Genomic DNA, 13,604 nt, shown 5'->3' with positions numbered 1-13,604 from the left:
TGTCTTTGACCATTTCCATTCTGCCATTGTCATATTAAGATACTTGAATCATGAGCAAAATAATTGCTCCCTTTTGTATATAAACTAAGCAATCTAAGTTTCTAAGCAACAAGATTAGATTGAATTTTGAATGTCATGTTAAAATTGATGAAGTTGAATATATTCAGTTACCTAACTCCCTGTCAGTCACTTTTTAATAGAAAACAATTATACTAACTATATATTTGAAATTGAACTATACATACTTGAATTGGTTAATTTCATGATGTAACTGGAAAATTAGATCCTTGTTCTTGAAACTTAATAAAGATTTCTCACCATTATGTGATTAAGATTTTACTTGCAAATCTAATATTTCAAACTGCTTTTGAACCTTTCTACTCTAATTGTCAGTGTTCCTAAGTTTTGTTCTCTTTGTTTTGGGGGATTTTTAACAATTTGTTTTTACATATTATTTCTCTTTCAACTCTTTCAATCTCTTTATTTGGGTTTGCCTGAAACAGGAAAAACACAAGAGTTGCCTCTGGCTTGCTGTCTGTACAAATTGTCTTATTAGTTCTTTCCCTCTAGTAAGAACATAATATCATCAGATGTTGATTTCAGAGTGTACTGTATTTAAGTAAGAAACATTGATGAACAGAATTGTTCCTCAAATCGCATGAGTTATGAGCGAGTAACCAGAATGGTGTTGTGTTAAATAATCTGTTCTTATCCCAGCAGGTTACTTATGAAGATGGTATTTAACAGTATTAACCTTCACATCTCAAAACAGTATTTTTCTTTTGACAGAAGTTTTGCTTTGCAGATATTTGCAGCCAAAAGCATGTACTGTGCTTGTGCCAAGTTTAAATCAGTGGCTCTTGGGACATTTTGAGAGCAAATTAATGCTGCCCAGCAAGACTCAGACATGAAATATTAAAAAGTGAATAAAGAACTAGGATTTAAAATGCTACCTGTGGATAGTGAACTTCGAAAATAGACATCAAATATGTTGCCCCTTAAGTTGATAAAATAATACTTTCTGTTTTAAATATCATTTATCAACAGTGCTACTTTTGGCTTTTCCTAGGCAAAGAAGTAACAGTGTTTCTACGTGTGTGTGTGTGTGTGTGTGTGTGTGTGTGTGTGTTTTTATTTCCTTTGTTAAGTATCACATGCCATTTTGGATGAATATTAACTCATACCATTTTTATCATTTATTGGCTTTATCATGTATTCATTTTAATTGATGTGGAAATAGAAGACTGCCTTATTTATTACTCAGTTCATCTCTTTTGGTAGTTTTCTTGGATTTTATATAAAAGAAAGGAAAATAAGGTGTTTAAGCCACATTACTTTTTTTTTTTTTTTTTTTGCGGTATGCGGGCCTCTCACTGTTGTGGCCTCTCCCGTTGCGGAGCACAGGCTCCGGACGCGCAGGCTCAACGGCCATGGCTCACGGTCCTAGCCGCTCCGCGGCATGTGGGATCCTCCTGGACCGGGGCACGAACCCGTGTCCCCTGCATCAGCAGGTGGACTCTCAACCACTGTGCCACCAGGGAAGCCCTAAGCCACATTACTTTTAAGTTTATAGGTCACATTGCTTTTAGTTGTCTTTATAGGGACATACAATAAAAATTTATTGTTATATAAATCCAGGTATCATATTTAAAGTGGAATCCAAGAACTGGAATATGAACAAAAGGATATTTTAAGTATTTTTCAGGCTTTGATAGTGTTTGGTTATAAATACCTCTTTAATTATTTTAGCAGATTTGTGAAAGTGAATGTATATAAATATATGGTTCGAACTAATAAACACCTTTAAGTATTTATAGTCAATAGTAGAAGAAACAATAATTTGAAATTTATGCTGTATGCTTTAAAAAAAGAAAGAGGAGCAATCACATACTATCCTTTTGTAGGATTTAGAAAGCTGTATTACACAAAGAAATTATTATGCTGTTCTAGGTTATTGATGATGATTGTGTGAGTAAAAGTAATATATACAATTTATAATGGAATCCAACAGGAACAGATTATACCATTCTCTCGGCCCGGTGACAAGAGTGGCACGAAATGGCTATCGAAGCCACATGAAGGCCAGCAGGTACAATTCCCCTGCATTCAGGGGTCACAGAACTCCCCTCTGGTGTTGGTGATTGGCTTACACGGGTGTGGTCTCATATTATTTCTGTTCTTTCTCAACTAATTGGTTTAAAAACTAAACAAAATGCCCATGAAAACTTTCTTTCCAAGATTTAATCTAGAGATAAATTTGAACTATTCTTTCTGATCCCAGAGCTAATTGCTAGAACTTGCATCATTATGTCAACATTTTTAAATAATTCCAAATCTGTCGCTTTTTAACTGCACAGGTCTTTCTAATGTTGCTGATTATTGGATAAGCAGTACAAAAATCCACTTGTTATTCAAGGCTGCAATCGAAGAATTTACTACATTCAATTTATCTTTTTTAAGAATTTTTCAGGTTAACTTCAGGTCCTGAATTTAGACAAGTCTTTTTTATTAAATAATATTTCTGTGTTTAAACTCATGTTCATTCAGTTGTTTATCTTGTTAAACCTGGTCTCTTTCTGTACTACATTAGCTGCAGAAGAAAATAAGTATAGTAGATTGATTGGGGGCTAGAGGTTAACAGTAATGGATAATCCACCAATTCTCATAATACAACAAAATAGCAGACTTTAAAGTTAATTTTATGTCAATTTAATGGTGTCTAATCTCCTTGAATATATACCTCCTTGAATATAAATAGTTCCAGCATGAAATTTCTAGTGGTTTCTAAGTTTTTAAGTCACTTTGAAGACACCTAAATAATAAAAAAGGGGTAAACTTGCAAACTTCAGGTTTCTTCACTGTTGTAGCAATTCTGCAGCTCATGTCAAATGACCAGAGGAATGACAGATTTTTTTTTTTAATCAGTGTGTTATGTTTTAATTGAATTATATAGGAATTGTTCTTATTTTAACTGTTGGACCTTAAATGAGTTGGGGAGAGATATTTAGATGTTTGATTATTTTGTGATGGTTTTCTTAAGATACAAGAAAAAGAAATCTTGAGTTTGGAGTTATTCCTTTCTTGGAGAGCTGTTAAGCTATAATCACTTAGATGCATTGCTGACATTAAAATGTCATTAAATTTTATGCAGAAAGTTGGTTTTTTTAAATATGTTGTTAATCGCCTTCATTACTTCTTTCACCTATTTTAGAATTAAGCATGGATTTTCTTTTGCTTTTTTCCTTTTGATTCTGCTATTTTTATTTTGAGTTTTATATGCTTAAATACTTTTAACAAATAGAATCCTCATCTTTCCCACTAGGACTTAAGTTTCTACTGGGGAAAAAAAGGTTTCAGCAGTGCTGCAGTGTGGCATGTTAAGAAGAAAAGTCTTAAATCCCTAATTTAATCTTTACTAGGGTGAATCTCTGTATTCTTTCTAAATTATACTTGTTCAAATATGCAATAAAATGTGTTTTTTAACCATCTGCTGACTTCAGTAACTTCCTGTTAATTTTGTGACAGCTTACAAATTTCAGATCAGTAAGCCTTTATAATTGTCAGTGTCTTCTTATTCTGAATAAAGTAACAGTTTTAAAATTAAGAATAATTACATTTTATTTAAGTACCTACTTGATAATCACTAAAGCGCTTATATCTTCTTTTCTTCATTTCATTATTATAGTTCTGCAGAATCAGAAGATTTGGCAGTACATTTATATCCAGGAGCTGTTACTATTCAAGGTGTTCTCAGGAGAAAAACTTTGTTAAAAGAAGGCAAAAAGCCTACAGTAAGAATTTAATATATTTTAATACACGTTCTAAAATTAAGCAAATGAATAGGACCCTAAAAAATATGAAGACAGTTGAAATAAAATATATTTCAGATATATAATACACTTGAAATAATTTAAGATACACCTTTGCCTCACAATGTTATTTAATTTAAAGTGTTATTATACCTGCCATATAGATTTTGGTTAAATCATACATTTTGGGTGTTTAAATCAAGATGCTCCTGTACTTCTCTTTGCTCCCTAATATAGTTCTTAGAGAACCTTGAAAATATATCCCGTTAAGAAGTATTTTAAGTAGTAATTTTAGAAGAAATAGAAAACAGAGTGACAGCCCCAAAAAATAGAATTCAGCCAATTTTGTTTGGTCAGTCCTAAGTAGAATGTATTGAGTGGACGTGATAAGAATATTTGAGATAAAGATTTCAGAAGTGATGAAACTCGAAGCTAAGGTGGTGGAAGTGAAGTGGAGCTAAAGATCTTTGGCACTGAGAAAGCAGAGTGACTGAGAAGCCAGTAGCATTTGCGTAGTATATTCATGTGTCTGTCCTCTCCAGGTAGCATCTTGGACGAAATATTGGGCAGCTTTGTGTGGGACACAACTTTTCTACTATGCTGCCAAATCTCTAAAGGCTACAGAAAGAAAACATGTAAGTATTCCTGTTCCAAGTTGTTAGCATACTTTCACAGCCTCTTCATGGTTGTAAAGAAAGTAGGTCTAATGCGATGCAAGGGTTTCGGTTTTTTCCCACATTCTAACCCAGAAGTTCTTACACTTTCCTTGTTGGAATATTATAATGGAATTATTTTTGTTTAGTAAGACCATTCCAAGGAAGGTCTTGGAACAACTTCCATATTTTGTAGTTTCGTTTTTGAATGCTATTTTTCCATTGCAAATGTCAAAACTGCGCACTACAAGTATCTATCTTCACTTCCAAGCCCTCTCAAACCTGGGTTTTTTGGGTCAGAAAATGGTTGAAAACTATCGCCTTGGAGTCTCGTTTCCTAATTTGTAAAATATGAAAGATTCGGACCAGCATCTCTGGTTCTTTCCACCTCAGTCTCTGTTTGAGTGATTTTCCCAGCAGTGAAGAGGAATAATAGTTACTAAGGTTACTGTGATCACCTTCTTGTGTTTAAAAGAAGCTTTGAAATGCTCTTTTCTCCAGATGTAGAATCTTCCTATAAATCTTTTTTTTTGCATGCTGTTTTTTCTATGCCAGTGATACAATATTTGAAAATGGAAAACTAAGTTTCCATTTTCCATGTTGCGTTAACACAGTCCCCTGGAGAGGAATTTTATTTCTAAATTGTGTATTTTGGGGGTGGGGGGGGAATTAAGTGGTTTACCATACTGAGGAAAGGTAAGCCACTGAAAAAAAAAATTAAGTTCTTTTACTACTTATACGTTACCCAGTGATACTGCATAATTCAGAGAAGACCTTTTTTTTTGGAGGCGGTAGGGGGGCGGCGGGGGAGGGCATTTATCACTTCGTGTTTTTTTATTCTAACAATGGCTCTTAAAAACTATAACACACACACATTACTTGTATACATTTTAATATCAGGTATTACTTCACCAAACACTTTGACTAAATTTACTGGGATTCAGTGTTTTTTTGTTTTGTTGTTGTTTTGTTTTGTTCCTTTTAGTAAGAATAATCCCTAGTTTGAAGTTTGGTTGGATGAGGCCAGTTACAAGTTCAACTTCAGACATTATCATTAGAGAAGCTTTTCTTTATTCTCACAGTTTTAGCCCTTTAATCACACCAGGGGTAGAGGAGAATACGTTTTCGGTTTAAATGAATGTGGGAAGTGCCATATGATAGCATCACCTACCTTTCCTTATCAGCGGTACCCATACCTTGTCACTGTCCTGAATTTCATGTTAATCATTGTCTTGCTTTTCTTTAGAGTTTACCACATATGTTTCCTTAAACAGTACATTGTGTCATTCTTTAATTGTACCTGAATGGAATCATACAAATTCCTGAGCACTGACTTTTTTGCTCACTCTTATGTTAGAATTATCTAGATATAGTCCTCACATTGAGGTGAAGGACTGTTTTTTGTATTCTAGTCAAATTGACTATAATGCCCACATACCTGACAAAGCTACAGTTTAGTTTCACTAGAACGTTTTACAGAGTAATTGCCTCTGGTTAGTACTGCTGTACTCAAAGGAGGGGGAAAAAAAAAAGGGTGATATAGCTAAATTAAATTGTCATCTTCAGATATAGTTAACTGTTCACTTAGCCACTTCCAGAGACTTGGCTGGATTTCACTTATTATAAAGAAGTTGACTATGATAAAGAAGTAAAATGTATAAGGTAAATTTTTTTTTGTTTTTTCCTAACTTTAATTAGAAAGAAGCCAAATTAGAGAATTGATTAAATAACTGAATTTGTCCTCTAATACATATGTTAAATATCTTTTTGTGTTTGGCATTGGTACTTATACATAGAGAATAATAATATGCTAGTTTGGGCTTTTAATTATATGAAGTGATAAATAATGCATATGAAATGTTTAGAAATTAGAGCATAGTGGGCTGTGAAGGGAGCCCAACTGAGTGCCGAGGAAATGGACTGTATTCCTCATCTTTTCTAATTTAAACTGTTAAGATTAAAGAAAATTATAAGAACAAAATAGAGTATAGAGACAAGCCCATGTTTATATTTAGTATCAATTTTAGGATAGAAAAGATAGGGCACAGAACTAGAAGCAATGAAGGAAAAAAAATTTTAATCATTTTCAAACAGTTAAAATACAAATTGGAAGAAAATATTAGCTATACATAAGCAATAGATAAGAGATTAAAATCTTTTATATAAACACAGCACCATCTATGTAGTGTTCTTGCCAAAAATTTAACCTGAATTTAATCATGAAGAAACAATTAAATCCACATTGTGGAACATTCCTATAAGACAACTGGCTTGGATTCTTAAGACCAAAATTTGGCAGATGGAATAGGGTAGGGAGAACAGAAGGACTGTTCTAGATTAAGAGAAACTAAAGAGTCTTGACAGCTAAATGCAATGTATGTACCTTGGTTTAATCTTGGAGGAAGTCTTTTTAAGCTATAAAGCTCATAATTAGGACAATCAAAGAAATTGTAATATGGACTTTATATGATTGTGACTGTTAAATTTCTTGAATATGTTACATTGTGGTTATATAGTAATATATTCTTAGGAGATACATGTTGAAATATTTAGAGTCCAATGTTATGTGTGCAGCTTACATTTAAATGTTCAAAGAGATCAAGCAAATGAAAAATGTAGATATATGGGTAATCATTGTAGCATTGTTTCAACTTCTCTGTAGTTTGAACCTTTTCAAAATTAAAAGCTGGAGGAGGAAAAAGTGTCACTAATGAAAGTATACCTGTTCATATATATATAAATAAATGCGGGAGGAGGAAATCTGGAAGTCTACACCTCTATGTTTTATTGCTCTCTAAAGTATGAATGTTTTTGCCTGTGAGGAGCAGAGCAGACTTGGGAAGAGAGAATAACTGGGAAGAAAGGAGGGGGACTATGGTTTTATTATGTCTATATTTTTGAATGTTTTAAGGTGAAAACATTCACTGTAAAATTATTTTTAATTGAAGTGTATTCATTTAAAAAATTTTTTTGCAGATATGTTTGAGCCTATCTCTGCATAGTAATGAGTGAATAAATACTGTTTGATAAGTTAAAATTTAAAAACCAAGGCTACACCTGAAAAAGAAATCTGTAACCTATATAAAGACCTTCCACAACTCAGTAAGAATAAAACAACAGTAGAAAAATGGAATAGGGAGATAAAGAAGGTGAAATATAAATGGTTAATAAACATGAAAAGGTGATGAACCTCACTAGGTATCAAAAACACAGATTAAAGAAGATGCCCATTTTTTTGGCCATTAGGCAGAAATTTTAATGATTGATAATATAACACTAGCCAGGATGTAGGGAAACATAGACAGTTGGTGGAAATTTAAATTGGTATTGTTTTTGTGGTGGACAATTCTAGTCAGTATATAACTTAATAACCAGCGATTCTTTATCTGAAAGTCTGTCCTATGGAAATCCTTGAACAAGTGCACAGATATCTATAGAAGAATATTCCTGGAATATTTATAGTATCAGAAATCTGCAAACACTGAAAATACTTATTATTAAGGAAATACTGATAGGTAAAAACCACAAGTCAGAGTAAGTATACCTCCATTTGTATATAAAAACGAACAGCAACAGAAAAGTCAGTCTTTGGTGTAATGCATAGAGAAAGGTCCAGATGGCTACACCCCAAAGGATGATGAATTCTGGGGAGTGGAATGACATTCAGCTGGTGGTTGAGGGCATTTGTACTCTATGTAAAGGGGCTTATACTGTTTGAATTACTTTTTTTTTTAATTGAAAAAAGAAGCAATTGATGCAGATGTTTTGGGGGCTAGGAAAAGAATATTAGAAAATCATGCTATCTGCTTTGACATAAATTATTAGCTGTGAAATCAGCTGTTCTGTAGTATTGCCAATTTGATTCTCCATAGTATTAAAACTTCCTAATCCCTTTGGCTTTCATTTTTGTAGTACCCATGTTGTTACAAATAATGTGATGTGTTCCTTCTTTTCCCCATTTCTTTAAAATGTGAAACATATACATGCAAAAATATATAGTATACATGTACATTTTAAAGAATAATAAATAAAATGAACACCTCTATAACTCCACGCAGCATAAGAAGACAGAGCATTACCAGAACCATCCAAGACTTCCCAGATAGCATCCTCTTCCTTCCTTATCAGCCACACCCACAGCCTATCACTGTCCTAAATTTCATGTTCCTCACTGCCTTGTTTTTGTTCAGGATTTTACTATATATGTTTCCTTAACACATTGTCTCATTTTTGAACTGTACCTGAATGGATTCACATATATAATTTTAAGCACTCCATTTGTTGCTTAATATATTGTTGATGAGATTCATCACTGTTGATGCATATAGCTGTCCTTTATTCCTTTTCACACTTGAATAGTCTTCCACGTTATGAATCTGCCATAATTTATTCATCATTCTACTGATGGATATTTGGATGCTTTCCAGGTTATTGCTGTATCTAACAGAGCTACTATGAATATTTTTGTGCATATGTTCTCTAGATTATATACCAAGGAAGGCAAACGTTCAACTTTACAAGAAAATGCCAAATTGATTTACGTACTCACCAACAGCATAATGAGGTTTTTCATTGTTCCACACCCTCACCATACTTGTTGTCAGGCTTTTTAATTTTGGCTAACCTAGTAAATATGAAATGGTACCTTGTGATTTTAATGTATACACCCCAGATTATTAATGAGTTTGAAGTTTTTTTCATGTTGTTGGTCATTCATGTTTCTTCTCTAAAATGCCTGGATAAATCTTTTGCTTATTGGATAGCGTGTTTTCTTACTAATTGGTAAAGGTTCCTTATATACTCTGGATACTAATCTATTAGCAGTTATGTGTTACTAATATCTTCTTCCAATTTGTTTGATTTGTTTTTTTTTTACTCTGTGATGTTTTTAGTGAATAGTTCTTAATTTTAAAGTAATAAAATTTATCCTTTCCTTTATGCGTAACAGTTTCTGAGTCATGTTTTTAAAATAAAATACTTCTCTAACCGGAGATCATCAAGATATTCTCCTATAATTTCTACTAATAGATTTAAAGTTTTGCAATTTGCTTTAAAATCCTTGATCCACCTGGAGTCAGAGGGGTGTGTGTGTGAAATGTGTTATGAAATAGGCATTCATTTTGATTTTTCTGCACGGATGAGAAATTTTCCTGGCACCATCTATTGAACAGTCCATTCTTCCTTCACTGATCTGCAGAGCCCACTCTTATCGTTTGAGTTTGCATCTATGTGCACAGATTGCTTTCTAGACTTCCATCTCCCTGTCAGTCTGTCCTTGTCCCAGTAGCTCATGGTCTCAGTTACTGTAGATTTATAAGTCTTGTGTAGCAAGGCAAGTCCAGCCTAATTCTTCAGGAGTGTCTTGGCTATTTCTGATCCTTTGCTCTTACATGTAAGTTTTAGAATCAGCTTCTCAAGTTCCACATAAAACCCTACTGGAATTTTTATTGAAATGACACTGAATCTGTAGACCAATTTAGGGAGAATTGACATCTTTACAACATTGAACCTTTTTCTTCATCTCATGGTTTTTCTCTGTTGATTTAGGTCTTCTTGAAAGTCTTTTAACTGTTACACTTTCCTGTATGTCTTTTGTTACATATATTACTAGGTACCTTTCCTATAAGTGACTTTTATAATTCTAGTGTATAAAATTGCAGTTGACTTTTTTTTTTTTTTTTTTGCGGTACGCGGGCCTCTCACTGTTGCGGCCTCTCCCGTTGCGGAGCACAGGCTCCGGACGTGCAGGCTCAGCAGCCATGGCTCACGGGCCCAGCCACTCCGCGGCATGTGGGATCTTCCCGGACCGGGGCACGAACCCGTGTCCCCTGCATCAGCAGGCAGACTCTCAACCACTGCACCACCAGGGAAGCCCGCAGTTGACTTTTATATTGATCTTTTCCAAGCATCCTTGCTGATCTTTCTTATTAACTTGGTGGATTTTCTGTGTAGATAATATCATCTGTGAGTAATGGCAGTTTTATTTCTTCCTCACCCTTATACCTTTTATTTCTTTCCTGTTATCTTAGTGTGCTGACTAGGTCTTCCAATTCAGTGTTGGATGGAAGTAGCAATGGTGGGCATCCTTGTCTTAAAACTGATTTTGAAGTGTTTTTAGCATTTTGCCCTTGAGCATGCGTTGCAGGGTTTTGGTTTGGGTTTTGTTTTGTTTTGTTTTTTTCTTTCCTGCTTTGTTTTGTTCGGGTTTTGTGGGGAGTTTGTTGTTGTTTGTTTGGTAGGTACTCCTTATTGAATTAGGAAATTCTGTTCCATTCCAAGTCACACAGATATGCATTATATTTTAGCAAATGGTTTTATTTTACATCAACTGAGTTGATCATACTTTTTTCTTTTAATGTTAATATGGTGATTTATTTTAATAATTTATCTAAAGTTGAACTAAGCTTGCTTTCATGAAATAAACCGAACTTAGTTGCAGTCATTGGTTTCTAACGTTAAGTCACCCTCATATTCCTGGGATAAATCCAGTTTGGCCATCATGTACCAGCTTTTTTATACACTGCTAGGTTCAGTTTGCCAATATTTTATTTAACATTTTTTCATTTATGTTCATGAGTAGGATTAACTTAAATTTCTTGCTTTTATAACAGCCCTTTTTTTTCCATTACTAAAGTGTAACTTTATAAAATAAAGAATAACTAGACAAGTAACAAGCATGCTAAGAATACCTTCTTTTTGAGAAATACAGGCAAGAATATATTATTAAGAATTGTGATGGCGGTGCTGATTCATTAAATCATCAGGTTATCAGGTTTAAGATAACACCCCTATTACATTGGTACACCTTAAACTTATACAATGTTATATGTCAGTTATATTCAGTAAAGGATGTGTGTGTGGAGATAACACCTCTATTAAAATGGAAGTGTGTTTCCTATAACGAAGGGGTGAGGTGTAGCACAGTAACAAAAAAAAAACAATACAGAAAAATTTACCAGATCTACTAACAGATCATGGTCTTTGGGAGTGGACGCTAGGACAGTTAACTTTTGATGAAGAGTTGAAGCTGGGAAAGATCTGGAAAGTATAAGAGACTATCTGAAGAGGGCATGCCTACATGGAATTTAGTTGTAAGAGACCGGGAGCAGACCTGACCAGCATGAAATCTCGTCTCTCTCTAGGAGAAACTGAAAATATGCTCTCTAACAGTTAATTTTTACATAGAATAAGCCATAAATTTTGTTTCCATTAATTATTTTTTTTATCTCTCAGTTCAAATCAACATCAAATAAGAACGTGTCTGTAGTAGGATGGATGGTGATGATGGCTGATGACCCGGAACATCCAGATCTCTTCTTGCTGACTGACTCTGAGAAAGGTGAATCATTAAAATAACTAGGGCTTAAGGTATTGCATGTACACAACTTTCGATAAGCCAAAATTTATCAATAGTTTAACTGGAATACACGACTAGGGGCATTGTTTGTGTAGTTCAATCTCTTGGGAAATATTTGTGTCACATAATGTAATGTATACTAATGATAGCAATATTTTTAGATATCAATATCTATTAATTGCTTATTTAATAAGCTTATTAAATAAGCTTATTTTCTTTGCTACATGGGCATAAGCTTGAAATTAAAAACCCAAATAATCCCTAGAGAGCTAATAACCAGAAAAGGAAGGAGGGAATTCGAGAATCTATAGACCACTGTTAACTTTAAAATCTCAGATTTACAATATGCAGTACCCCTTCGTTTATATTCTGAGATCAATTGTTATTCTTAAGCTCTGAATGTGGCAGAAGTTTTCCTTTAAATGATTTTTATTCCATTACTTTTAATTAAATTAATTGGTAATTTGACTCAAACCACTTTCCAAATAAGTATAATTTTAATTATAATACTTAGCTTACAATGTATAGAGACATTTATGAGTGAAAGTGTTGGCTATTGACCATAGGAGTTTTAAAAACTTTAAAACTTTAAACTTTAAAAGTGGATGAGAGAGGTTGGAGGGTGGGCTGTGTAGTAGAATCAGATCATACCTTCTCACCCTGCCTGTGCCAGTTGTGGAGACCTCAGTGGTCATCAGAACAGATCCTCATGTGTTTGCAGCTCTTCCTTCGTAAAATCTGCCAGCTGTTGATAAGCACCACAAAGGAAGCCAGAAAGAAAATTCTTTCATATCTGCCCAGAATCTTCCACTTCAGCAGCTCACTACTACTAAAATGAAGTTATATTACCATTTACTGACTGTAAAATTATACTCTGACTTCTGTTTATTTAGAATGCATATCCACAGATATTCGGCTTTTAGGATATTGTGGTACTTTAAGTAAAAATTTAAGAAAATACGCAGAAAAAGTTAGTACAGAAAAAAATAATAGCAAAATGTTATGTTTTTAGATGAAATAGGTTGACTTACAGAGTAAGGAGCTCCTACTCAACATTCTGAATTCAAAGCCCCAGCCTCCACCCTGCCAATCCCAAAGGCCTTCATTATTTATAAAAGATCATTTTCATGGGGTTAAGTTAACAAATTATTTGTCTTCCATCAGTTCCTTAGTGTGTTTGACAGAACCGTTTCAGAGTACAAGGTTTTTATGAAGTCTGTACTGATGGTCTTCTTAAGGGAGGAGAGAGTAGGTAAATGGCAGCTGTGGCCAGCTGATCAGATACGTCTGCTATTTAGGTTGATCTAATGTTTGCATCTGTGTTTAACAAGCAAAACAGTGTTATTTTAGTAATTAAACATTTGGTGAAGAAAGCTGTTGCCTCTGAAAGTGAAAAAAAGTCTTTGAGAAAATCTCAAAGAAGAGCTATATAACACCTGCATATAGATGAGGCTCTTGAGCCATTGAATTCAGTTATAAAGGAAAGAGTAGCACTCAGTAAGAATTGGGAGATAAAAAGAACTCAGGTCAGTGAAAAAGGGGAATTAAGCTCAACTTAGGGCACCTATACTACATGAGTCCTTTCTTCTTTTCTCAGTTTATTACCTTAATACATATAAACATATAAAATATCCTTATTATGTGTCAGTTTTGAATTAGAGTCAACATAAGGTCTAAATACATACAACACACATGAAACAAATGAATTTCTAATTTTCTAAAAGAGAAAGAGTTGCCTTCTCAGATTTTTCACATAAGCCCTCACTAGACCTAGAAATTTCTCTA

General features: G+C 33.8%; 1 protein-coding gene across 3 annotated transcripts in view; it reads left to right on the top strand.

Annotated features, from left to right (window-relative positions):
• The window catches only part of RALGPS2 (Ral GEF with PH domain and SH3 binding motif 2), a 163,904-nt gene that overhangs the window by 140,703 nt on the left and 9,597 nt on the right, over window positions 1-13,604 (top strand). For 2 of the 3 annotated variants that reach the window (XM_079929852.1, XM_079929853.1), the window contains exons 15-18: window positions 2,012-2,089; window positions 3,686-3,791; window positions 4,352-4,444; window positions 11,696-11,801. In XM_079929852.1, the coding sequence (XP_079785978.1) occupies window positions 2,012-2,089; window positions 3,686-3,791; window positions 4,352-4,444; window positions 11,696-11,801 (383 nt within the window). The remainder of the gene's footprint in view (window positions 1-2,011; window positions 2,090-3,685; window positions 3,792-4,351; window positions 4,445-11,695; window positions 11,802-13,604) is intronic. The other variant, XM_079929854.1, reaches the window with a different exon arrangement.

This window comes from Stenella coeruleoalba (genome assembly GCF_951394435.1).
Source record: "Stenella coeruleoalba genome assembly, chromosome: 1".
Taxonomy (NCBI): domain Eukaryota; kingdom Metazoa; phylum Chordata; class Mammalia; order Artiodactyla; family Delphinidae; genus Stenella; species Stenella coeruleoalba.
This window is presented reverse-complemented; position numbering and strand designations above follow the sequence as displayed.